Genomic DNA, 25,642 nt, shown 5'->3' with positions numbered 1-25,642 from the left:
GGCCTATGGGCCCTTTACCCATAACCTGAAAACTTGAGAAGGTAGGAATTAAAACACGTTTTTAGAAGGACAGATTTCTCTACGTATCTAGAAAATGATATCAAGGGTCAGGCACCTAAGTTAATGGCCAATGTGGGACACCCGTGTACAAACATTGAGGGAGCAAGATTCCATACTCCCTATGCCCTGAGAGGGCCTGAAGTTAGTTTCCTAATAGAATATGGACATTTTTGATAGCCTTGGGGAAACACAAGCTTGGTGCTTTAACGTCTACATGCTTCTTTTGCTCTGGTTCCACGAAGCCTGTATTCTCAGACAACTACAAATAGGCAGGTTTACTCTCAGCTGGGGCCTACAGAATTCGCCAGGCACCTGCCCCCCTGCCCCCACCTTCCTGCCCCTGACATGCTGTTCAACCCACCATTCCCTAACCACGGCCACCACCCCCATCCCTTTCTGGGGGTTCCTCCTCCGCCATCTCCCTATTCCTCATTACCCGGCTTAGATACCGTGGTCCTTTAGTATTAACACACCTTGGAAACAAACTCAGCCACCTTTTGCCTCTGGCCCTTCACATTTTTGTTTTTGGCAAAATCCTACCAAATATTGAAGTTAAAGCCAAATACTCCCTCTGCCGTGCCTGCACCTGATCTAGAGACATTACCACAAGAAACTCACACAGCCCAGATCACCAGTTTCGTAGCTTTTATACAGGCTTTGTTTCTTAGAACAGTTGTCGATTTTTTCAGAAACATTGAGCGGACAGAACACACAGTTGCCATATACTGCCCCCCCACCCCCCGCCCCGGCCAGCCACACACACACATGCACACAGTTTCTCCTAGCATTATCGTCTTACGTTAGCGAAGCACATTGCTTACAAGTAACTCCTCAGTGGTCTCCCATTGCTCTGAGAATAAAACCCAGAGTCCTTGTGATGATCTCCAAAGTTTGGCATAATCGGGGCCTTGCCTACCTCTGCAAACAGTCTCGCCTTTGCTCCAGCCACAGAGACCTCTTCCTTCACCACATGTGACAGAGCTATTCCTGCTTCTGGACCTTTACGCATCCATTCCCCGGACCCGGAATGCCTTTCCCCAGTCTTTACTTAGATCATTCATTCTCGTTTTTCCTGGCTCAACCCACACGTCACCTCCTCAGAGAGGCCCTCCCCGGCCACATTATCTAAAGTTGGATTCTGCCATCAGATGAACCTGTTGTACCCAGTTTACCATCATCCTGATATCCCATGAGACAACACCCAGGGTTTCCTCGTCCACCATTCTATCCCAAGGCCCAGCACATAGTAGGGACTCAGTAAACACTTGTTGATTGAAGGAAGGAAGGAAAGAAAGGAGGGGAAAAAAAGGAAAGAAGGAAGAAATGAAAATGCCGTGTGTCTTCTTTCTTGCTTTTTTCTCCCTCTCAAAGTAGCATTGCCTCCCTTCCCATCATTTAAATTCTTGCTCCGTTAATCCACTGGTCCATCTTTGTAGCAAAACCGCATGTCCTAATTACTGCAATTGCCTTGATCGTGTCTGTGTCTTTTAGACAAGTTGCCCACCTTGTTTCATTTCTTTAAGAATATCTAGGTCCCTGTACCTCCATATTCATTTTAGAATCAATCTGCCAAGTTACATCCCCACGTGCACACAAAACTGTTGTTCTTTCCTACTGGGACTGTAAGAATTTATATATCAATTTGGGAAGGAATGCAACCTTTACCTTATGAAGTCTTCTGACCTATGAAAACAACACACTCTCCATTTTTTTAAGCTTTCAATAGTTGTATAATTTCTCCATAAAGTTTTATAATTTTTTCCATAAGGAATTTTCCCCATCTTTTGTTAGATTTATTCCTGATATACCCTAGTTCATTATGCTATTCTAAATTAAATCTCTTTTTAAATGTCCTTTTCTAGAGTTGTTGTTGTGGGTTTTTTTTTCCTATTTAGCATTTTTACATCCAGACGATTCTTATTAATTCTGATTTATCTATATAACCCCTTAAATTTTTTAACACAATCATGTCATATGCAAATAAGGAGTTTTGTTTCTTTTTTTTTTTTGTAATCATTACACCATTTGATTCTTTTTACCACACTATTGTGCTGATCAGGACATCCAGTAAGCTGTTGAAAGGAAGTATTAATAACAGACATCCTGGCTGGTTTCTTGATTTCAAAGAGAGTGCTTTCAATATTTCCCCAAGTCTAATATTTGTTTTTCGAGAGATAAGAAGAAAACTTTATCAGTTTACGAAGTTTCCTTTGTCAAGAATACCCATCATGAAGGGATGTTTAATTTTATCAGACAATTGTTCTGCATGTATTAAGATAATCAAATGATTTTTGTCCTTTAACGTGTTAAGGTGGTGAATTATATTAATTGATTTTCTACTGTTAAATCAACTTTGTCTTCCTGGGATAAACCCGATTTGATTGTGATACATTTTTTTAATATATATACATTGGAAGATTCAGTTTGCTAATAATTTGCTTAAAATGTCTGCATCTGTATTGATGAGTAGTATTTGGTCTCTAATTTTCTTTCCTACACTCCCTTGCCGGGTTTTAGCATCTAGGTATCAAGGCTGGGCGAATTCCCATAAAAAGAGGTGAAAAATGGTCCTCTTCCTCCACACCCAATCTTTGGGTGAGATTGGAGTGATTTGTTCCTTCTAGGGTTGGTAGGATGCACCAATGAGGCCATCTGAAGTCAAGGTTTTTCATTACTGACTTAATTTTCTTATTGGCTGTGGGACTAGTCAGGTTTTCTGTTTCTCAAATTGGTTTTGGTAAGTTATATTTTTCTAAAAATTTCCCTTATCTAAATTTTCAAGGTTTTTTGGCATAAAGTCATGAATGCTATGCCATTATATTTTAAGGATCTATATCACCTGTACTTATGTTACCTTTTTCTTTCTTTAAAAATAGTAAAATACCACCAAGTGTGCTTTCTCTCATCTTTATTAGCCTTGCCAAAGGTCATCAATTCAGTCTTTTCAAAGAACCAACTTTTAGTTTGTTGATCTCCTCTCCTTCATTGATGTTTTCTATTTTAAGTAATCCTGCTTCTTATCTTAATTGCATCCTCTGTCCTACATATTTTATGCTTTTCTAACTTCTTAAGATGGAATTTCCAACCTATTTTCCTTTCCAATATATTCATTGAAGACTTGACTTCCTTCTAAGAACTGCCTTCATATGTAGAACTTTCCTTATTGTTTGGTTCTAAATATTTTCTAATTTCAAATCTGACTTATTCTTTGACTCAAAGGTTAATTAGAAGCTGAGTTCTTAATTTCTGGTTATCTCTATGCCACCGAGTTCTAGCTTCATTTTATTGTAGTCAGAGAACATACACTGCATGTTTAATGCTTTGAAATTTATTGTAATTTTCTTTTGGCCCAGCGTGTTGAAAATGTTCCTTATTCACCTGAAAAGGTGTCTTCTGCAGTTACAGGGTACAATACTCTACGTATGTCCATGGGGTAGAGAAAGTTCATTGTGTGGTCCAAATATTCTAAATCCCTGCGTATTTTTATCTGCCTGTTCTAGCAATTACTGAGATGGTAGTGTGTAAAAATATCTCCCACTATGATTATGGCATGGTCTGTTTCTCCTTATGGTACTATCTTGAGGCTGTGTTATTAAATGCATACATATTTTAAGTTGTTATATCTTCCCTGTAAAGTGAAACTTTTATCAGTAAGAATTGACCTTCTTTCTCCCTCAAAATGCTTTTTGCCTTAAAAGTCCCTTCTGACTCATGTTAATTAAATAACCCTGTTTTCTTTTGGTTTAGAATTTGAAAGATGTATCTATACCCACCCTCTACTTACAACTTTTGTATATCTTCAGGGTTTTTATATGTGTCTTATAAATAGCATACAGTCAGATTTTGGATTCTTATTTAGTTCTGACAATCCAATCTTTATCTTTTAACCAAAACATTTAGCCCACTTACTTTATTGTGAATACTGATATGTTTGGATTTGTGTCTATCTTTATATTTTGGGTTTTCTACTTGCTTCATCTGTCCTAGTATTTTTGTTCTCTCTCTCTCTCTCTCTCAATTCTTGATTTATTTTGAACTGTTTTTTTCCTGTTCCATTTTCTTCCTTTATTGGTTTGAAAACTACTCTGTTTTTATTCTTTGAGTGGTTACCTTAGAAATTACTCAATTAAAGTCAAAAGTGAGCTGAAACCTTTACTTTCCAAGACCACTTTTCACTCCAGTTACCCCTTCCCAACTTACCACTGTGTTAATATTAAGCATTTTCATTTCATCTTGTGTTTAAAAAGCCATATGACTTAATTAGTAATAAGGAATTCCCAACTTACTATTGTGCTAAGTATTTTATTTTTACCTTGTTTAAAACAAGCTATGTGATGTAATCAACGATAAAAACCAATGACTGCGCAAACAATCCCCAAAACTCTATAGCTTAGCCCAGTAAAGGTTTATTCCTCACTCACATCATCGTGTGATGCAAGCCAGTCGGCTCTAAGTAGAACTCCTTTAAGAAATGATGTTCCTGGAGCTCCTGGGTGCCTCAGTCCATTAAGCATCTGACTCTTGCTTTTGGTTCAGGTCATGATCTCATGGTTCCTGAGTTCAAGTTCCTGAGTTCAAGTTCAAGCTCTGACAGCGCAGAACCTGCTTGGGATTCTCTGTCTCCCTCTCTCTCTGACCCTCCCCCGCTCACTTGCATGGTCTCTCTCTCTCTCTCTCAAAAAATAAGTAAACTAAAATAAAAAAATTTAAGAAGTGATGTTGCCACATTCGAGGAAAGTCCTACAATCTTCAAAGCTTGCCTCCTGCTTGTAGAAAGATGGCCTTGTTTTCAGGTTTACATAGTCAAGGGCTTTTTCAGTCGGGGCTCATGGTTTCTTTTGCAACGCAAATCCTTCAAGATGGCTTCAGATCTCTCTGTGGCCTGCACTCCCACAGTGCTGTCTTTGACAAAGTTCGCGATTGCCCTTTATGTTTTTGCTTTCTCATCCCCATGTCTCAGCTTGTGGCTCTCAAATGGTGGCTACAACATCAATATAATCTTTGCTAAGATTTGCTTTATTTCATTGAAAAATTTAGTTGGTCCTCAACACTTAAAGGCTTGATCCTATTGCTTAACTGATTGGGATCTAAAGCAGTATACTTTCCTAAACTTTCCAGGCTCTAAACATCTGGATTCTATTTCCATTTATTTCTTATTAATCAGCCAATATTCTCCAAGTTCATCCCTTTCTTGTAACCTCTTGACAAATGTAACCAATTGCAACTGACCCACAAGACTAAGGCTCTGTTTTATAAAACCTTCCCTTGGGGCTACTGGTCCCTGAGGCTCATGACCTGCCCCAGCCTCCAGTTTCCTTTTTGTCCGTGACAAGACCACTAAGCTAGTGCCACACATTTGATGTCTTGAAATGGCAACAGTTCTTTTCAATGTACCAATTTCTACATTGCTTAAGGTAAGTACAACGAGGGGGCACCCGGGTGGCTCGGTCGGTTAAGTGTCCGACTTTGGCTCAAGTCATGATCTCGCGGTTCGGTTCGTGAGTTTGGGCCCCGCATTGGGATGTGTGCTGACAGCTCGAAGCCGGCTGCCTGCTTCAGATTCTGTGTCTCCTTCCATCTCTGCCCCTTCCCCACCTGCACTCTTTCTTTCTCTCAAAAAATAAATACACATTTAAAAAAAATTTTCTAAAAGATACGTTCAACTAGTTATGGTGACGATCTCTACATCTGTGAGTTAACATAATAGAGGTTGCTGTTTCACAACATATTTAGTGCTAGTTGAGAAGCTCTCCTGGAGTGGCTGCTCCAAGGAGTGACTCGGGGATCCAGGGTGGTGTGACGTCACCAATCTTCGACAGGTGGCCTCTACGGTGGCCATGAGAGGGGATGCAAAAGTGCATAGTGTTTCCTGGTATGCCTGAAAGTCATGTATACTACTTCTGTCTCCATCTGCATTGCCTCAGCCAGAATCCAATCATGACCTCAACTATTTGCAAGTAAAACTGGGAAACAGTCCCCCTTTGTGTCTGAGATGAGCAGAAGCGAAGTGTGACCATACAGCCAGTCTCTGCCATGCCCTGTGAGACATTATTGCCATATCCAGATTCACACTCATGCTGGCTCTTTTTACATTCGTGCAAATAATACTTTCCTTCTGGGATCACTTTCCTTCTGCCTGAAGCAGATTTTTTAGAACCTCTCAGTTTTGTTTATCTGAAACCTACCAATCAGTTTGTCCTTATCTTTAGGAAAAATTTCTAATGGATGTAAAGTTCTAGTTGATGGCTACTTTCACTTCATTGAAGATGTTATTCCACAGTGTTCTGGCCTCTATGGTTGCTGATGAGCAATCAGCTTTCAATTTAACTGTTGTTCCCTTCTGTCTGGATGCTTTTAAAACCTTCTCTTTGTCTTTGCTGTTCTGTAATCTCATTAGGATGTCTAGGTATGGGTTTATCTTTTCATTTATAATGCTTAGGATTCTTTGACTTCTTGAATCTATAGATTTGTGCTTTTCTTCAGTTTTGCAAAGTTCACAGACATTATATGGGCAAGGCTAGCCTTCACTCCATTCTTTTTCTTCTCTTGGACTTTGACTAGATGTATATTAAACTCTCCCACTCTATTCTCAGTGTTCTTACACCTCTTTGGTATTTTCCGTCTATGTCTTTCTGGGCTCCCTTCTGAATATAGGTGTGATACATTAGTTCTTTCCTAACTAGATCACATCTGATGTGAAACTCGTCCATACAGTTTTTTAAGGTTGTGTTATATTCTTCATTTCTAGAAGTTCCACTTAGTTATTTTTCAAAACTTATTATTATTTATAGTTTCTTGTTCTCTGCACATATCTTCCAGTTTGTGTTTTATTTCTTTAAGCATATTATAACCAATTATACTGTCATCTCTGACTAATAATTTTAGCCAGAAAGAAATTGAATGACAGTTTCCACATGCACATCCCAAATCTCATTTATTCATGACGCCTCATTATTTAGGTATTTGTTTTACTGAAACTCTTAGACACTTTTGATGGGGTGCTTTAAGACCTGGGATGCAGGCTGGTTTCTTCAAAGAGTACTTGCATTTATTTCTGTAAGACACTTTGTAGGACTGCTCTAAATTAAATTCTCAGCTGGAAATAACTAAGTAGTGTGAATTCTAGCTAAAATTCTGTGTGAGCCCCACTTCGGGGGTCCAAATTCTCAGCATCAGTTTCCCCTCCTCTGCCTGGTATCTGACACCAGACGTTTAATTTTCATGGCATTTTCCTGCATTTATTTCTGGTTTGTCCTTACGTGAAAGTTATGGCTCTTTAGGATCTAGTCTTAAAAGGGGGAGAGATTCCTCTTAGATCTTCTACCTTAGACGGCCCTGAGATATGTTTCCTGCTCTCCATACCTCATGAGACCATTAAAATCTATGCCAGATTCTTTCAGTTTTGCAAAGGTCTTCGGTGGAAAAGCTAGCTTCAACAATCTGCTTATATATCTGAATTCCCATATTTATTTAGTTTTTGGCTAAAGGACCTACTTACTTTATTGATAGATCATCAGTGCACCTTAGATTTTATTATCCAGCATTTTTAGTAACTTTTTAATGGAAGGGTGAACCCAAGGGGGACCCAGTAGAGTCTACCATATTACCCTGTCTGCCGATATTTGCCACAAGGCCTATTTCATCACCAGGGGTTAACCTCCCTTGTAGAAGACAGACTTTCCTTTAGACTTACTTTTCATTCTGTTCTACAAGTAAAGCATCCTCATTAAAGTAAGTTGGAAATATATAGACAAGTTTAACCCTAAGATTCAAAATACTGGGATATATTTCCATACAAATATGCCCATGTTACCAACTTGGTTTGTTTCCTTCCAGTTTTTCCCTCCAATTAGAAGTTTTTATATTAATTATGAGATTAACTAGAGAAATGGCTAATTAAATGTGAAGTAATATTTAGCAGCACTTCAAAGAAACAGTTTATAAATATTATGTGGTATTATAAAGAAATTATTATTTTTTTTTCAACGTTTATTTATTTTTGGGACAGAGAGAGACAGAGCATGAACGGGGGAGGGGCAGAGAGAGAGGGAGACACAGAATCGGAAACAGGCTCCAGGCTCTGAGCCATCAGCCCAGAGCCCGACGCGGGGCTCGAACTCATGGAGCGCGAGATCGTGACCTGGCTGAAGTCGGATGCTTAACCGACTGCGCCACCCAGGCGCCCCAAGAAATTATTTTTGATATATTGCTAATCTGGCCAAAGTGTGCAGAAAGCAACTGCATGGGGGTGGAGGTGAGGGTCACGGGAATCATGGATGCAAGTTGGGCTGCTCTCCTGGACCACTTGCTCTAGGAACCAGCAAGAGCCAGCCAACACTTCCTGGGGCTCTACAGCAGGCACTCTGTAAATGTGTTTTGACTGATAGCTAACGCTAGGGGCCCCCAAGCCGATATCTCTGGAAGAGCAAGTAAAAATATCTTGTTTTCTTGCCCTCTATAAAGACTACGAAAGAATTCATAGAGGACCACTCGATTTGTGCCCTGTAATGACAATTACACACAATTTGCTTACAGTTTAATATAAGCTTAATGGTGGACAAAAACTGCTACATAACTGGACTCTAATATTAATTTCTAAACTCTCCACCCCCACGCCAACTAACTAACGAACCAGTGGAAGCTTAGTCAGATTCAATTAATGCAAGAGTCAACACCTGGTCCTTTTGCTTATGTGCCAGTGAGCACACCCATATGTCCCTCGCTGTCCCCATTCATGCCCCATAAGGCTCTGTAGTATGGTGAGTGGTGTTAGGGCCCCACTGCAGTCTTTGCCTTATCCTTTACACTTATCCAGAGTTTACTGTGAGAGTGGAAACCTGTAGCAATCGTGTTGCCAGGGAAACTTGGCGTTCTCCCAATACCCTCTGCAAAAGGGCTCCATCTAGTTTCCAATGCTCCGTGTTTATTTGCACTTACTTCCTGCCTCTATGTTTAGTCAACAGAACTGGTGTTTTAAGCTCTGCTTCCAGTATGAGGAGAATAACTACCAGGTTAGGCCTAAGGTGAACATAGGCCATCACAACACCCCCCCACCCCCTGCCCCTCATCACTTAGGGAAGTGGGTATGGAACTTCCTGTATAAGAAGATTAAACCTTCCTTGGGGCTTACTGCTGTGTGGCTGATAAAATTATTGCACTGTTCTGTTCAGCATTGCATTTTAACCCCTAAGTCAGAGCCAGGCTGGTAATAGATGCTTCATAAGTACCCATGACAGCTAAACCCAGATATTTCTTTCCAACATGATTAGAGAACCACACAAATGTATTTTTTAAATGTTTAGACATCTTTTTTTTTTTAATGTTTATTTATTTTTGAGAGAGAGAACAGGGGAGGAGCAGAGAAAGAAAGGAACCAAGGATCTGAAGCAGGGTCCACACTGACAGCAGAGAGCCCAATGCAGGGCTCAAATTCACAAACCATGAGATCATGAGATCATGAGATCATGAGATCATGACCTGAGCTGAAGTCCAACACTAAACTGACTAAGCCACCCAGGTGCCCCTAAATGTTTAGATATCTTTATGCATACTGTTAATGCTCTCTTCTAGGACTTAGCATGTTCGGGCTTACAATGAAGGCTTTTTGCATCTTTGCTTAGTCTTTGTAACTAAGCCATTAGTTTCATGAGGGAAGGAGCCCACATGTCTCTGTCCATACACCCAGAGGTTCACACAGTGCCATGCACATGTGTGGCTGGCATTCAATGACCTGAGAGGTTTGGTTGGTCAACTAAATAAACATACGAATGCTGGGTCTGTGAAATCATATATTTGAGTTGCAGACTAGTGGGGGCAACTGTCTGTAGCCAGTTGTCCATGGCCCCAAGATGAGAAAGGACCTAAGATACAGTTCACCAATACCTCTCGGATGCAGTGGGTCCTGACCTACCTGCGGAAGGCTAACATTTCTTCAGGTCAAAAGTGGGCCATCCTCACTTATTTGTGAGCTCCATCATACCCCACCGCACCCCCCAAAAAATAAGCCAACATCCAGGAGGCCCATGGCTACAGAATAGAGTATGTATGGCAAGACCACCACCCCAAGTATAAAACTTGGCTGAAGCATGTTGACTATATATATAAAGATCGTAGAAGGGTATTCATATTTTTGAGTGATGACAGAAAGAAAAGTCTCTAAAAGCAGCATCCTGGAAACATCCCATATCAATGAAATAAGCTGCCTTGTGGTTTTCCCATATCAAGACTTGAGATGACAGGTGATGAGAACAGCAGCCCGGACCCGACACAGTCTCTGTCTCTCTGCAGCTGCGGGTCTTCAAGCTTGCCAAGTCCTGGCCAACCTTAAACACGCTCATCAAGATCATTGGGAATTCAGTGGGGGCACTGGGGAACCTCACCATCATCTTGGCCATCATTGTCTTTGTCTTCGCTCTGGTTGGCAAGCAGCTCCTCGGGGATAACTACCGTGACAACCGGCACAATATCTCTGCGCCCAATGAAGAATGGCCACGCTGGCACATGCACGACTTCTTCCACTCCTTCCTCATCGTCTTCCGGATCCTGTGTGGAGAGTGGATTGAGAATATGTGGGCCTGCATGGAAGTTGGCCAGAAATCCATATGCCTCATCCTTTTCTTAACAGTGATGGTGCTCGGGAACCTGGTGGTGAGTGCTGAGCCCCTCTGGGGGCGCTGTTTCAGGGGCGATGGAGGAGACTTCCGGGTTATCCTAAAAAGCTTTGACATGGCACGTTTTATTCCGCCATCACACCTCCCTGACCGTAAAGCCTTCAAACTTTGCAAAGTCACGTGGGGCACGTTTTCAGAACTGTCCCTTGGCCGGCTGCCTGACTTGTTTGAGTGAGCACATAGGATAGGGATGGAAGAACCTGTTTAGAACTCCCCAGCTCCACCACTAGTAAGGCTGGACGACCCAGCACAAGCTTGAGACAGTCTCCTCAAGCTTCAATTTCCTTAAAATCAAGAAAATAGTGCTTACTCATAGGCTTACCAGGGGAATTAAATTACAGGAGATGACATATGAAAATTGCCTAGTGCAGTGTCTGGGCCACAACAGGAACTCAGCAAATGTTAGCTGTTAGTTATTGAAGAAAAATTTCCTTCTCCACTCTAGGGTGTCTCAGAAGATAATTTTCTCCAAGGGAGGAAGAGCTGACTGATTTCTCTAAGCTACACAGGTCCCAGCTAGGAGCAGGGGGGCCGGCGTGGTGAGGCAAGATGAAAGAGAGAAGCTGGGTCCTGGACAACATCCAATGCCACAGTGTCAATAACAAAATCCACTCCCACATTTGGGGGAGCCCCCCTGGCGGCTTTCCTGACAATTGGCCCCAGCACCCCTTCTCTGTCCCAGCCTGGCTCCTCGCTCCCAGCCTTCCCCCACCCACTGTGGTCCTGGGCACTCTTGCTGCCCAGTGCTGGCTGTAGGGGAGCATGTGGACTCCCAGAAGCCTTTCTTACAGCCCTGGAAGTCAACCAATTTGGACGCTTTTCCCGTAAGAGTTTTACAGACACAAGAAAGCTAAACCAAGAGAGACAAAACAACAAATCCAGGCTCTTCAAAGTCTTTCCCACTCGGGTTGTGGAGGCAGAGATGCCTTTCCCCTCCATTCCCAAGTTGGAGGCTGGCTGAAGATCCTTTCTTCCAGGCTGAGCTCACCATCCCTGCAGAGCCACAGGGGCCCCTAACCTTCAGGCAGGAAGTTTGCCTCCCTGAGCACTTTTACAGCCCTCAGATCATTTCCTCTTCACATCCACTCCCTGCTTACACTCACACTTGCAGGTGAAGAACATGAAGTTGGAAGCAGTGAGGAGATGACCCAGGATCCCCGAGTGAGGATCCCAAAACCCAGTGGTCCCAGGGCAGACCCTTACATGCTCCTCTCCGTTGTCCCTGAATGTCCCATGGGTCAGTAGGGGTGATCCTCCTCTGTGGTGGAGAATGTGCTTCTAAGCCTTGTCCACATGAGGCAAGTCACTTGGGACACCCCAAAGACTCCCGTTGGTGGCTCTCAAAATGTCCATTCCCCTAAGAGGGGAAGCATGAGGTAGGGAGAGGCCCAGTTGTGGCCATCCTGCCGTCCGGCTGCCGAGCTGGTGGGCCATGTAGGTGCTCAGTTCTTTGGTTGGACCATCTCTGCTTCCACTCCTTCCCTCCAGGTGCTCAATCTGTTCATTGCCCTGCTGCTGAACTCCTTCAGCGCTGACAACCTCACAGCTCCAGATGAAGACGGGGAAGTGAACAACCTGCAGATGGCCCTGGCACGGATCCAGGCATTTGGCCATCGTACCCGGAAAGCCCTCTGCAGCTTCTTCAGCAGGCCCCGCCTGCTACCCTGGCCCAAGGCAGAGCCCCAGCTGGCGGTGAAACTCCCACTGTCTAGTGCCAAAGCTGAGAACCACATTGCTCCCGATGTAGCCACGGGGAGCCCCGAAGGGCTCCCAGAGCCCCGAGGCCCCAGGGTCAACCACAGCGACTTCATCACCAATCCCAGCATATGGGTCTCTGTGCCCATTGCTGAGGGTGAATCTGACCTTGATGACCTGGAGGAAGATGGTGAGGAGGATGGTGAAGAGGATGGTGCTCAGGGCTCCCAGCAGGAAGTGACCCCTCAAGAGCAGGTGAGAGTTCTCCCATAGGAAAGCCACAGGAAGTAAAGAGGGGCCTCAGGGATGGAGGGACAGGGGCAGGAGGGAAATTATAATATGGAGGGTTTCCAACATCACGAATGGCACAGCCTTGATAAGCGCCGGGCAAGCCAAGCATAGAAGCACTTGACGTCAGGAAGCAAAAGCCATGCCAAGCTTTCTGGGGAAGGTGGTATTTGAGCAGGGCCTGGAAAAAAGGATCGGAGTTCCCCAGGCAAGCATCGGGCAGCACTTTAGTCCCAGGCCACTTCGTGGTGCTTGGGATTGTCTTTCACACGATTGCCCCGTTCGCTTTGCCCAACCCAGGCTCTGTGCCTAAGGCACCAATGAGACTCCTCTAAGAACAGATGTCGTCCAAGAGCAATACTCCTCTGATCTTCGGTAGAAGCCTAGGGATCGTTGTGTGACTCACGTATCCAGCTTTTCCCAACAAAAGATGTCACGGGGAAATGACACTTGTTCCTTTTGGCACCAAAGAATTTAAAGCACATTTAAGCCTTTTGGCAATATATGTATTTTTAAATACTTTGCGCAATTCCCTACTACCTTTAGCTGACATATCAACTCTGTTAGCCTCTTAGTGAGTCAGGGCATGCGCTTCTGACAATGTGGGAAGCCAGGGATCCATATGGGGCCTGGGGACATGCAGGGCTGCCGGCCAGGCCACTGAGTGGCCTCAGACAGCTGTGCTTTGAGTCCATAGCTCTTCCATTGCCTTCTTCCCCTGCAGCTGTCACTTCTCTTGTGTTCCAGCAGCTGCTATTATCAGCTGCCATATTTTACATGCCTTTGTGTGGGTGACAGCCGAGGGCAGGGTGTCACCATCCCCAGAATAAAGGCCATGATCTCTGACGGTTGTCTCCACTCAGAGGCATTTTCGGTTACTTTGGGTCCTTGGGAGACTTCAGATGGCCACGTTCACTACCACTCTGACCTCTGGACCAGAAAGAATGGTTATGGCTAACATCTATCGAGCCAAGCACTTCATGCAAAGTGTTTTACAAGCATTCGCGTATTTAGTCATCAGGATCACGGAATAAAGTCGATCTTGCCTTCTCAGTTTTGCAGGTGGGAAAAATGAAGACCAGACAGGTTAAATTTACTTGCCTAAGGTCACATAGCTTGTAGGTAATGGAGCCAAGAGTTAAACAGGTCTGGATATAGAGACTCCACACCCGCTTCACGCAAGTGTGTATGCATGTATGCATGTTGTGCATAGCGGGTCCTTAGCGCTGGCAGGCTACGAGGCCCCAGATCTCTTCAAGTTGAGAAGTGTTCAGCTGAGGGCGGGTACAGGTACCCAGACGGGGCTGTCTCTCGCCAGCAGGAGCAGCCACAGCAAGTTGGGAGACATGAGGACCACATGGCACCCAGGAGCCCAGGCTCTGGAGTGTCCTCTGAGGCCCTGGCTCCACACCCGGGTGAGAAGTGGAAAGATGAGTCTGCCGCCCGGGGCCCCGCAGAGGTAGGTATGTGAGCTTCCGGGAGACGCTGAACAGCCCGCCAGACACCGACCGGCGGGATGATAGGGGATGGGGCGGCGGGGGAGGTGGTATTCCAGACTGCACTCAACCACGGAAGCTCACGTCTCATCCTGAGAATTGTTACGGTTTGTCCTAGCCTCCGGGCTGGTCAGCACTATTTTCAGAGTGAGGTTCCACAAGTTGGGGGGGGGGGGTGCGTGACAAGGACCAGATCCCCAACTTCCCTGAGTCTCCTTGTCTTCATCTATGAAACTGAATCATAATGCCTACCCGCTAGGATTCGTCTGAAGCTTAAATGAGATGCTGCTTGTCAAGTGTCTAGCTCCTGCCTGAAATGGAATAAGTGCCCAGAAAATGACAGCCACGAGAAAAGGGAACAAAAGACAAGACACAGAGAAAGTGCCTTTCTGAGCCAGCAGACAGAAAGTCAGAGTTGCTCGTGGGTGAGGAAGTCTTCCCTGTGACTCCCCCCACCCCCACTTTCTTTTGTCCACATCATGTTTTCCAGCCAAAAACAATTCTGGTGCTCTGGAGAGGCTGTCTGTATGAGTAGGGTACTGACAGCCTTACGCAGACTGAGCAGGAAGCAAAAGTGGGGTTTAGGAATGTATTATAAGAGGCAAAAAGAAACTTGCTGGTTTCATCACAGATCTTTGACGGAATCAAGCTACAGGGAAGAGGTATCTAGAAAGATTTAGCATCTTTAATACTGCTGCATTGAATTTAGGAATTTAACTTGACATCCAGCCACTGAGAGCTGAGGTCGTGACAGGCACCGGGCTGGGCAAAGATAAGGAAGGCATCGTTCGTGCCCAAAGTTGCCAAGCCCTTCAGCTTGAGGAATGTCAAGCCACTGGCTGTGTGCCCCTGGGCAAGGCTGACCACAGCAGGGAAAGCTAAGAGGGTGGGCTGAGATGGGGTTGGGGGGTCCTGGGTGAACATAAGCCACTTGGTTCCTTGCCGGGTGAGGGCTGCTGCCTTCCAGGCGTGGACATCCTGTTTCCTCCAGAGCATTCTAAGAATCCCCCTGGCTAGTTTTCTCTACCCAGTGTTTTCACTACACAGCTGCTGGGTATTAGTTTTGGTTTTGGTTTTGGTTTTTTTGTCCATGACCCTGGCCAGGCAGAGAAGGGCCTGACGGTGACAGATGGGGACCCGCCCCACCATTTGGGTCCATTAGCCAAGCTATCGGGTTTACTAATATGAGAGCAGCTTCCACTCCTAATTGAATTCATCTGGAGACACTATAAGGCTGGAGCTGCCGGGAGGGCAGCAGGGCCCCTGCAGGATCGCTCTGTGATTAAATATTCAAGCCCAGTGAATGCCGAGAGTCTGTATGGGTGTAATCACCATGTCTCGGGCCCTCGCCAGCACTCCATCAGCGGCCTGGAGGTTTAAAGCCTCACAGAGCTGACCTCTGGGGCTCCACAGACAGCGCCCCTGTTCTGGGCCTCAGCTGGCAAGGCACCAAACACACAAGGACCGCTGTGGTGGCTCCAGCCCTGAGGGGCTCTCCCTGCATCTGGGAGCCCCTGGCCGGGCAGACCTGCAACGACCATGTGCAGACTCACCGGGCCCCTCAGAGAGCGGAGTTCACTGCCCCCAGGCTTCTGCCCTGCAGGGGGTGGACGACACGAGCTCCTCAGAGGGCAGCACAGTGGACTGCCTGGATCCGGAGGAGATCCTGAAGAAGATCCCCGAGCTGGCGGATGACCTCGAAGAGCCGGATGACTGCTTCACGGAAGGTAAAGTGGCCGCTGCCCACTTCCTCGCGTGGCCATTAATTCGGGCCAGAATCCAGTGCAGCACACTCTCATCCGGGCACCTGCGTGCCCAACGCCCCGGCCCGGGGTCCGCAGGAGACAGACAGACAGGACCCCTCGCTGCCTCATCCCCAAGTTTGAGGGGCCAGCGCCAGACACGAACGCCACAGCTCACAGCAGCCCAGCGGTGCCACGTCAGATATGGCCACTGACGCCAGGCCTTCCTCCTCACCTTTGAAACACCTCACCGAGTTATAAACCAGTGCTCTCGAGGTGGAAAGGGAAAAAGGCAAACACTCTTGTTTGGGGACATAAACGACCCAGAGAAGGGCCATGCCACATCTGTGTCCCTCTACCTTTAGTGTGACTCTTAAAAGGAGAAAAAATGTCTACAGCTGTAGCACCCTGAACACGCCCCGTGTTGTCTGGAAGGCAGAAAATGCATCTTACTCTCCTTTTCCCTCAGTGTTGAGAACAGGGAAGGCCACACTGTATTCTCGATAGATACACGTGCAGTAAGTGAACATATATGCATAGTTCATACTGTGAGAGTAATTGTGGCTTCAATAATAAAAACTCTGTAAATTCAGAAACGACAACACTTGGTTGAGTTTCCAGTTCCACACGACGCTGGCTGGACTGGACCCGGGCCCATGTGCTGGCCCCTCGCTGCCCCTCGGGTGAGCACAGGCTCAGGGCATAGCCCCTCAGCACCAGGCCCGGGCCCCGTGGCTCATCAGCCTTCCAGAAGTGGGTGGGTGTAGGACAGGGGTCACCAGTATCCTCTCCAAGAAGGACAACAGTTGGGGAGGGGTTGAGAGTGGGTGAGGCCAATGGCGGGGAAGAACCCCCAAAGGGCAGGATCGGGAAGCCGCCCGAGAGGGCCGCCGCATCTCTCTTATTCCAGGGAAGAATTCCTTCCTAAGGGGTGGCAGACGGGTTCCCCTGCAGAGCGGTGTCTCAGCGGGGCTAGAGCGAAAATGCTCCTCCCGCCCCAGGTGGACACCATTTGTCATCAGTCACCTCTCCCCACAGGCTGCATTCGCCACTGTCCCTGCTGCAAAGTGGACGCCAGCAAGTTTCCATGGGCCGTGGGCTGGCAGGTGCGCAAGGCCTGCTATCGCATCGTGGAGCACAGCTGGTTCGAGAGCTTCATCATCTTCATGATCCTGCTGAGCAGCGGGTCTCTGGTAAGGGGAGGCAGGGTCCCTGCCCCCGAGCCCTCCAGATGGCATCTCCCACAATCCCAAGGTCCTGGAGCCACAGTAGTGAGCCTGGAAGCCCCCAAGCTTGGCTGGCGGGAGAGCTGCAGCCCAGCATGTGGCTCCTCTAGCAACAGGGCGGGGCGGGTACTCGAGGTGCCCACGTCACGGCCTGCTGAACCCGGCGGCTGGTATTTCAAGCAGCAAGGGCATGCGTCCCACTTTATACACGGGGCAACTGACGCTCAAAGGGCTTGAGGCACTTGTCCCAGGTCACCCCGCTTGTCAGGAGCAAAACCTACCTTTGCCCTCATTGGACCCCCAAGCCCCTGGCTTTCTACCCCCCGAGCCTCCCAAACACTGGCCTTCTCTGAAGGCCCGGGACCAAGACGGCCATCCTTCTTCATCTTGCAAGTTGAAGCCCCTTGCAAATACTATTACCTGTTCAAAGCTCACAGCAAATGATCACATCGGCCCTTGTCAAGATGTAATTGCCTGGGGAGCTGGTCTGAAGGCGGATTCCGAATCGGAGCTGGGGTGAGGCCTGAGCATTTGCATTTCCAGCAAGTTCCAGGAGATGCTGATGCTGCACACTGCACTTTGAATAACAAGGCCTGACAGGCACAGAGATTCTGAGGAATTCCTAAGTCAGGGATTTTGAGTTAGGCCTCTGAAGCCCCTTGCCGAAAGCCCAGCTTTGTAGGACGAGGAAGGATGCTTCTGACAGTGCCTTGGTCTCACGCTCCCTGCACAACCTCAGCTAATATTCCTGATGGACCAACGTAGATGTAGACACAGGAAGGGACTCATCGTCCCCAGGCGTCTGCACCTTATGGATGAGGAAGTCACAGCCCAAAGACACAAAGGGGCCCAGCTAATTAGTTAACGGTAGGACGAGAGCCCCTCTCTCTTGACTCACGGCTCCAAGCGTTTTCACTTGTTTTGCCCTTTGTGTGTCATTTACTCCCTAAAAAGAATCTACTGGATATCTGGGCACCTACTTAAATGCCAGATTTCCCGGGAAGGGTGCCAAAACCGCTGAGTGTGTGTCCTCAGCCTTGGGGGGGGGAGCAAAGGCAGGTGAGAAGACACGATGACTAGAAGACAGGTGACTAGGCAGGCAATGGCACCAGTCCCCCAGAACAGGACTGCTCTGCCACCGCGGGGGGGGGGGGGGGGGTGTGGCAGCATCGGAAGGTGCCACTGGTGGTGAGGGTCCACTGCTGTCGCCGGCTCTGCAGAGCACTGGTGCACAGGCCACGTTGCAGGGCCAGAGGGGGCTGAGCAGTGATTTCCCCTACCCTTCCCTCTTTCCTGTCCTCCCTGAAGAGGACAGCGGTCACATTTGCTGTTGACAAGGTACTTTCCTTATTACCTCATTGGCTCCTGTCTTTCCCCATGGGCCTTCTCTCCTCATTTCTCTTCTCCACGCTCCTCTGCTCCTTCCCTTCTTTCTGTTCTCCTCCACTCACCCCAGCTGCTCCCCTCTCTCCCAGCAGGGAGCGCGGATCCTGCACCAGCTGCTGGGCCCTCACCTCCCCATCTCCTTCCCCCAACGGACTGAACAGGCTGGCACCAAATTTAGTCTTCCTTATGCTTTTACTTTGAGTACTTAAAAAAAAAAATAACACAAGTTTTCATCTGACAAAGTAAAGTGCAAAAAAAAAAAAAAACTTGGAAATTATGGCAAAATGTAAAGAAAAAATATCACCCATTTTCCTATCACTCAAAGAGAATCTCACTTTGAAAACATTTTGGTATACTTCCTTCCCATCTTTCTTATGCATATAATACATAAATATTACAAAACTGAAACCACATTTATGCATTCTGTAATTTCTCAGTAAATTCTCACAGTAAATATACTCCTACTATCTGATTTAGTGGCTACAGTGCATTCCATTACGGACGGTGCCACCGTTTATTTAAATAATCCCTGGGTTTACTTCTAATAAGCACTGAATAGTCTATGTAGACTCCTTTGAAGACACTGGCTTCTTTCCTGTCTTAGGTCCGGTTAGAAGCAGAACCAGAAGCAGGGCTTCTTGTACAAGCAGTTTGTGGAGGGCACACTCCAGGATGGAGCCCATGAGGGAGGCAGGACGGGGAGAGGAGCTGCAAGGCTCCCATGAGGTCCAGCCTCTGTCTGATCCCACGGGAGCGACGAGGCATTAAGGGTGTCACGGAGCTGTCCCACCTTGAGGCAAAGGGGACAGTCACTGGCTGCGGCTGTCTGCAGATATCCCAGGCATTTCTGCAGGTGCAGGCAGTTCCCCTCAGCACAAGGAGGTCCTCAGGAAAGGGGGCATCCACCAGCCATTAGTAGCCGACCTCACAGCAGCTGGGGGACGGGCGCACTGGCCCCTTGGACCAATAACGTCTAGTGTTCTTCGGCTAAATTCTTGAAGGCAGCACTGCTGGGTCTCTTTGATTCCCTTTGCCAAATCGGCCTCCCAAAAGGCTGAACCAGATTTCAGCCCCCAGGCAGGTATGAGAGGAGCCACTTCCCCACAGCCACGGCAACACTGGCCTCACCCTGGTCCTTTTTTTATCTTCACCAGTCTGATAAGAGAAAAACGACGTCTCTTCCTTTGAAAATCCTTAATTACCAGTGGGATAGAACATTCTTTTTCAGAGGTTCATCGGCGATTCTTACTTTCATTTTTGTGAACTGCCTGTGAACATCCTTTGATGCTTTTATTTTTAAACCGAGTCGCTGTTAGGTTCCCTTTGGTTCACTTCCAAGCCCCAATTTGAGAAGGTTTCCTTTCTCCTTTGCTCTCAGCATCCCTGCAAAGACTAAGCCAGGCTGCGTGCCCCGTCGGTTCTAGGGGGTCCTGGTTTATCTGTCACAGTGCCTCCTCGCCTATGGCACCAAACCCCCCGCACCCACGCCAAACAGAGAAAACAAAACGATATGGGCAAGCCGGTTCCCAAAGCCCTCCTAGGGGCTGAGGGCAGGGCTGGCTGGGTCCTTCGCTGTCACTGGGCTCCAGTGCCATGGGTCCAGGAAGCCTGCCATTCTGCCCCCTTTCATTCTTCCTTCCAGGCCTTTGAAGACTATTACCTTGACCAGAAGCCCACGGTGAAGGCCTTGCTGGAATATACTGACAGGGTGTTCACATTTATCTTTGTGTTCGAAATGCTGCTCAAGTGGGTGGCCTACGGCTTCAAGAAGTACTTCACCAACGCCTGGTGCTGGCTGGACTTCCTCATTGTGAACGTGAGTGGCTCATTGGCACATGTGGGGACTGGGGCCCCGACTTGTGACGACGGATGGTTGCAGCTAACGCAAAGAAAGCTTGAGGCCTCGCTTCACGGGCCACTCCAAAGAAAAGTCTCGAGCACTTAGCAAGGCACCTGAGAATAACCCTGCACACCGGTGAATGGTTAGATCAGGCAGTAGATGATTCTGGCACAGTGGTGGTGCTCAGGTGAGTCGTCAGTTCCTAGGTCTCCATCCAGAAAGACCACTTGCTGCCCTCTGTCTCCTATGTCTAAAGCAAGAGGACACATGTGGCTCTCAAGGGTCTTATGCCCTTGCATCCCTTGACAGGGCTTTTGGACCTAGGGGAGCCGAGGACTGCACAGCACAGGGAATCTTCCCACCTGCTGACTCAGTGGTCCTCAGCCCTGGCTATACTTTGGAATCACCTGGGGAACTCTTAAAAATACAATGAACAAATGCCACTACTCCCAGAGATTCCGATCTCTCTGGTCCTGGGTGGAGTCCAGGCATCGGTGTCTTATCAAAGCTCCTGGACGTGTCCAATGTGTGCGCAGCCAGACTGAGAATCACCGTGCTTGCCCCACCGGCTTCTCCCCATTGGCGCTAAAAGAGACAAAGGGTCCCTTTGGAGAGGCGCTGAGCAGGAAGCTCATGTGTTCAGATTCATACTAACCTTTGGCCACCAACCCCTGCATCAGAGGGGTTACCAAGTGCCTCCCATCTGATAGACTTATGTCTCCTCACAGCTGTGAAGAGACCGTCTTCAGTGAAATCCCCTAAGAGCCTTCTTAGCCCCCAAGAGCCAGGAGTGGTCTGTCCCTCATCCTAACCACCACAGTCCTCTATCTCTGTCCAGGCCCTCGCCCTCTCGGCTTTGCAGGATGGCTGCCTGAGTTGCCTGCTCACTGCAGCACAGCTACGGGTCCCCGCAGGTGGGGGGAGGCACGTGCTGTGTATGTCTCTGCCTCCCACACTCCAGCAGCCACCAGCACCAAGGGCTGCACATCAGAGGTGTCAGGAACTGTGTCTGTATTTGGTGCTTGCCTCCTGAAGCTGGACGGGGTCCAGTACAGAACATTCTGTCCAGCCTCCTGTGCTGGCAGGTCCCCCACAGCAGGTCTGTGCACTCAATTCTCATCTTTTCCTGATACCAATGTACTGGAAGCAGCAAGACACAGCACTGCAGGGATTAGCTGAAATCCGAGTCATGGGTGATAGCTTTGTGCACATAAAATTATTATTCATAAGTGAAGGAAAAGTGTTTTCTTCTGGCTTCCCACCTCTGTTAGGGGCACAGTTGCTCTGACCTACACTAGTTTAAGCCCCCACCACCTTCAGTGGTCACCCACTCATTCCATCCATCCTCTTCCTAATTCCTCCTAATGACCATCCATCCTTCCTTCCATACATCCCTCCTTCCCTCTATCCAGCCATTTGCTCTTCCTTTTTCCATTCTTCCAAACACCCATTCACCTTTATTTCTTCCATGTATCTTCTCTGTCAGTCCTCTCCCTCTTTCCATCTATTCTCATTACTTCTTTCTTTCTTCTCTTCTGCCCATGCATTCATCCTAACCTTTCTTTCATCTATCAACTGGCCCTTAATCCTTCTATCTTTCTACTTTTGATTCACTTTTCTATCTGACTGTTCAACCATCTAGCCATTCTCCAATCTCTTTCGTTGATTTATTCTATCCAACTCTCTCTTCCCATTCATCCATCAATTTACCTAGCCATCCATTCTTCTCCCTTTCATCTATCTCATCTACCCACTATTCTATACTTCCATATTTTATCCTTTCTTCCATCCTTCCCTTCAACTATCTATTCTATCCATCTTTGATCCTTTTTAAAAAAATTTTTTTTAATGTTTATTTATTTTTGAGACAGAAAAAGACAGAGCATGAATGGGGGAGGGTCAGAGAGAGAGGGAGACACAGAATCCAAAGCAGGCTCCAGGCTCTGAGCTGTCAGCACAGAGCCCGATGCGGGGCTCTAACTCACGGACTGTGAGATCATGACCTGAGCTGAAGTCAGACGCTTAACCAACTGAGCCACCCAGGCGCCCCCCATCTTCGATCCTTTAATTTATTCGTCATATCCAAACATCCTTCCATCTTCCATCCGTCTTCCTTCTTTCTCTCCTTCCTCTCATCCATCCCAACATGTTTCTATCTTTTCTTCAATTTATCAAATGTTTATTTATGACTACTGAATATAGTATTGTCTTACGAAGTGCTCTGGGAGAGACAGAGGCCAAGAAATAAGAACTCCCTATCTCCAGGAGTTTAGGCTATAATCTTCCAGCAGATAAGACACACAGAGAGAAATAAACCTATTATGGGGCAGGGGGGAGAGGTGAGGAGGTGAGCACTGCTGGAAATAATTAGTGTCTTTGGGACAGAGAGACATGAGCCTGTGGGGGTGGGGTAGTTGGGAAGGCTTCATGTAGGAAGTGACATGAGATGTAGGGCTTAAAATGAACAGGAGCATTGAGGTGCAAAGAGGACCGGGGGGTGCAATCTTAATTAAAGGGTGACTGAGCAAAGGCACAGACAGAGGCACATTTAAGGAACAATCTTATTTGGGTAGAATATATAGGTGAAACATGACTAAAAAAGGAGTCTGCAGCCATGGAGTCTGGAACCTAACCCGAGGGTGATAAAGTACCAGTAAATGTTGGGAGTAAGAGACACACATGATTATAATAAAATTTGCAGTGGAGAATGGATGGAATGGACACAATCCTAGAGACCAGTTGGGAGGCTAGTGGCCTGAGCAGTGGGAGTGGTGGTAGGCTTGGATGGAGTGACCCCAGATCTTGATTGCTCCAACTATAGATTTTGCACGTGAGGCAGCCCTCCCAGGGGGCTGAGAAGAAAAACTGAATAGGGCCCAGCATGAAACTCCCTACCCTTTGTCAGCCAGACAGCTCGGTGCCACCTGCTGGTGTTTGGAGCCTTGCATGGAAGAAGAAAGGGGGTTCTTTCCATTCCAGCTTTCTGTGCTGGTGGAATAAGCTACTTATTTAGAGAACAGACATTGCTTGAGGCTCTATGTAATTCATATGTAAACCCCTTCCTTTCTGAAGGTCTGGTGTACATCCCCACCTAGCTTCCAGGATAAGCCAAGCCTGAATTCAGCCCACCAGTCATAGTGCAGTTGGGGTCTTCCAAGATTGGGTCACAGTCTCTGGCAAGCTCAAGCCTATGCATGTGGTACCACCCTGGCACCTTCAAAGTTTCTACAAGGTGTGACCACTTGTCCACATCAATTTGTGTCCTTTGTAGCCCTTGGTCAACACTTAAAAAAAGTGAAAAGCTGGCAGAGCAATAGGGAGTCACAACCCAGTCATTATATCTCAGCCCTCTGTCAAACCTGGATTTCATGGACCATGCCACACTCTTACTCGGACTCTAATTTTACACAGGGTGAAGGTATGACCTGGACTGGCAAGGCACTGACCCAAGGCCACAAAAAGAATCAGGGGATGAGAGGGAATTAGACCCCACCCAGACCAGGACTCTTTCCACTCTACTTTTCTGAGAAAATACAGCCGGGGCTCACTTTGTGTTCTTCAAAACAGACTTTCAGCCTAGCCCCCATGAAGGGATATCATCTCTCCAAGTCTCTGAAAGTTGAGTTTCAAGGCTATTGGAGCCTGGCTGGTGCCTCAAGGGAAAGGGAAGGTAATATACAGGGAGCTTGACCACCTACACACCATAGGGTCGTGGTGTGCAAGACTGTTTTTCTTTCTCAGAGGTTCAGAGAAGTGAAGAATAAAATCTTTAATAAAGGGGAGGAGATTGAATTCTCTCTAGACCTTTCACTGGAGTTCGGAATAAGATGGAAGTCAGGATGATGACTTGGACAGAGACAGGGATTTCCTGTCTCCTTTTACCAGGACCTTCTGGAACCTAGAGTAATACTTTTGCTCTCTGCCTGCACTCAGATCTCCCTGACAAGTCTTATAGCGAAGATCCTGCAGTATTCTGATGTGGCATCCATCAAAGCCCTTCGAACCCTCCGTGCCCTGCGGCCCCTGCGGGCTCTGTCTCGATTTGAAGGCATGCGGGTAAGATCTACCTCCAAAGTGCTCTGGTCTGCAGCGTTTAGTACCCCCTTGTCCCCACCATGCCCTCCATGCCCCTGACCCAACTCTGGGCCCACTCCCACAGGTGGACTCTGGGTTCTCACCTCCTGCCGGGACTTTGGTGGCACTGCCATGTCCTAATGCTCTGGTTCTCCTTCACATCCCTTTGTGAGCTCTCTTTCCTTCCCACCTCAAATATCATATCGAGCAGCACTCAGACTCACCCCTTCCTGCTCTTAGTGAAGTGATCCTGCCTGAACATCGTTTGCCTCCCTCTCTCCATCCTGCCTCTTGTCCTTATTGCCAAAATTTTGGAACACTCCAAACTCTTCATCTTTCCAAGGCAAATGAGCCTTCCCTCTGACACTCCATTTAAATGTGGTGGCACCATCAGTTCAGCACCATGGCCACCACCCACCAGAAAGCATCCTGTCCCACCCAGTGCAGCCATGGGGTCCTATGGATTCTTCCCTTTCATCCATTCCTTTCTTCACCATTGCTGTCACCTCCACCTTGCCCTGTCTTCCTCACAATGGAATACTCATAAGCCAGACCCTTGAATTACGGGGGGGGGGGGGTACAAGGGACTTTTATTTGTCCTCCTCCTCTTCCTCATAATTACAAAAGGCTCCAGGTACTGAAAGTGAGGTTTTGCTTTCTTCCAACACTGACTCAAAGAAGACATTCTGTCTTCAAAAACAAAAGTAGACTTTATTTTTTAAAATCATTTCTTCTACATATTTTAGCATGGAATCTTCTGTAAAAAAAAAAAGTAGACTTTAAAAATTCATTTGTACCTTCACAAACACTAGCTTATGATTGAAATAGCTTGAAATTTATTTTATTTTATTTTATTCTATTTTATGTTTATGTATTTTTGAGAGAGCGAGCACGAGTGGGGGAGGGGCAGAGAGAGAGGGAGACACAGAATCCAAAGAAGGCTCCAAGCTCTGAGCTGACAGCACAGAGCCCGACGTGGGGTTCAAACCCATGAACCAGGAGATCATGGCCTGAACTGAAGTCGGACGCTTTACCGACTGAGCCACCCAGGTGTCCCTGAAGTTTATGTTACCTCTACGTTGCTGCTTTACAAATAAGCAAGCTCGTGAATATGGTTTTCAGTGATTCTTGACCGAAGCACACCTTAAACTGTATTTGTTAAAGC

At 47.0% G+C, this 25,642-nt stretch overlaps 1 protein-coding gene across 3 annotated transcripts in view; it reads left to right on the top strand.

Moving 5' to 3' along the window:
• Positions 1-25,642, top strand: part of SCN10A (sodium voltage-gated channel alpha subunit 10) — a 94,055-nt gene that overhangs the window by 53,905 nt on the left and 14,508 nt on the right. For 2 of the 3 annotated variants that reach the window (XM_032594807.1, XM_032594805.1), the window contains 7 exons: positions 10,348-10,707; positions 12,219-12,680; positions 14,032-14,172; positions 15,813-15,936; positions 16,990-17,144; positions 20,206-20,379; positions 24,337-24,459. In XM_032594807.1, the coding sequence (XP_032450698.1) occupies positions 10,348-10,707; positions 12,219-12,680; positions 14,032-14,172; positions 15,813-15,936; positions 16,990-17,144; positions 20,206-20,379; positions 24,337-24,459 (1,539 nt within the window). The remainder of the gene's footprint in view (positions 1-10,347; positions 10,708-12,218; positions 12,681-14,031; positions 14,173-15,812; positions 15,937-16,989; positions 17,145-20,205; positions 20,380-24,336; positions 24,460-25,642) is intronic. The other variant, XM_032594806.1, reaches the window with a different exon arrangement.

This window comes from Lynx canadensis, chromosome C2, assembly GCF_007474595.2.
Source record: "Lynx canadensis isolate LIC74 chromosome C2, mLynCan4.pri.v2, whole genome shotgun sequence".
NCBI classification, from domain to species: Eukaryota; Metazoa; Chordata; class Mammalia; order Carnivora; family Felidae; genus Lynx; species Lynx canadensis.
The sequence above is the reverse complement of the archived record's forward strand: the minus strand, read 5'-3'. Positions and strand labels throughout refer to the sequence as shown.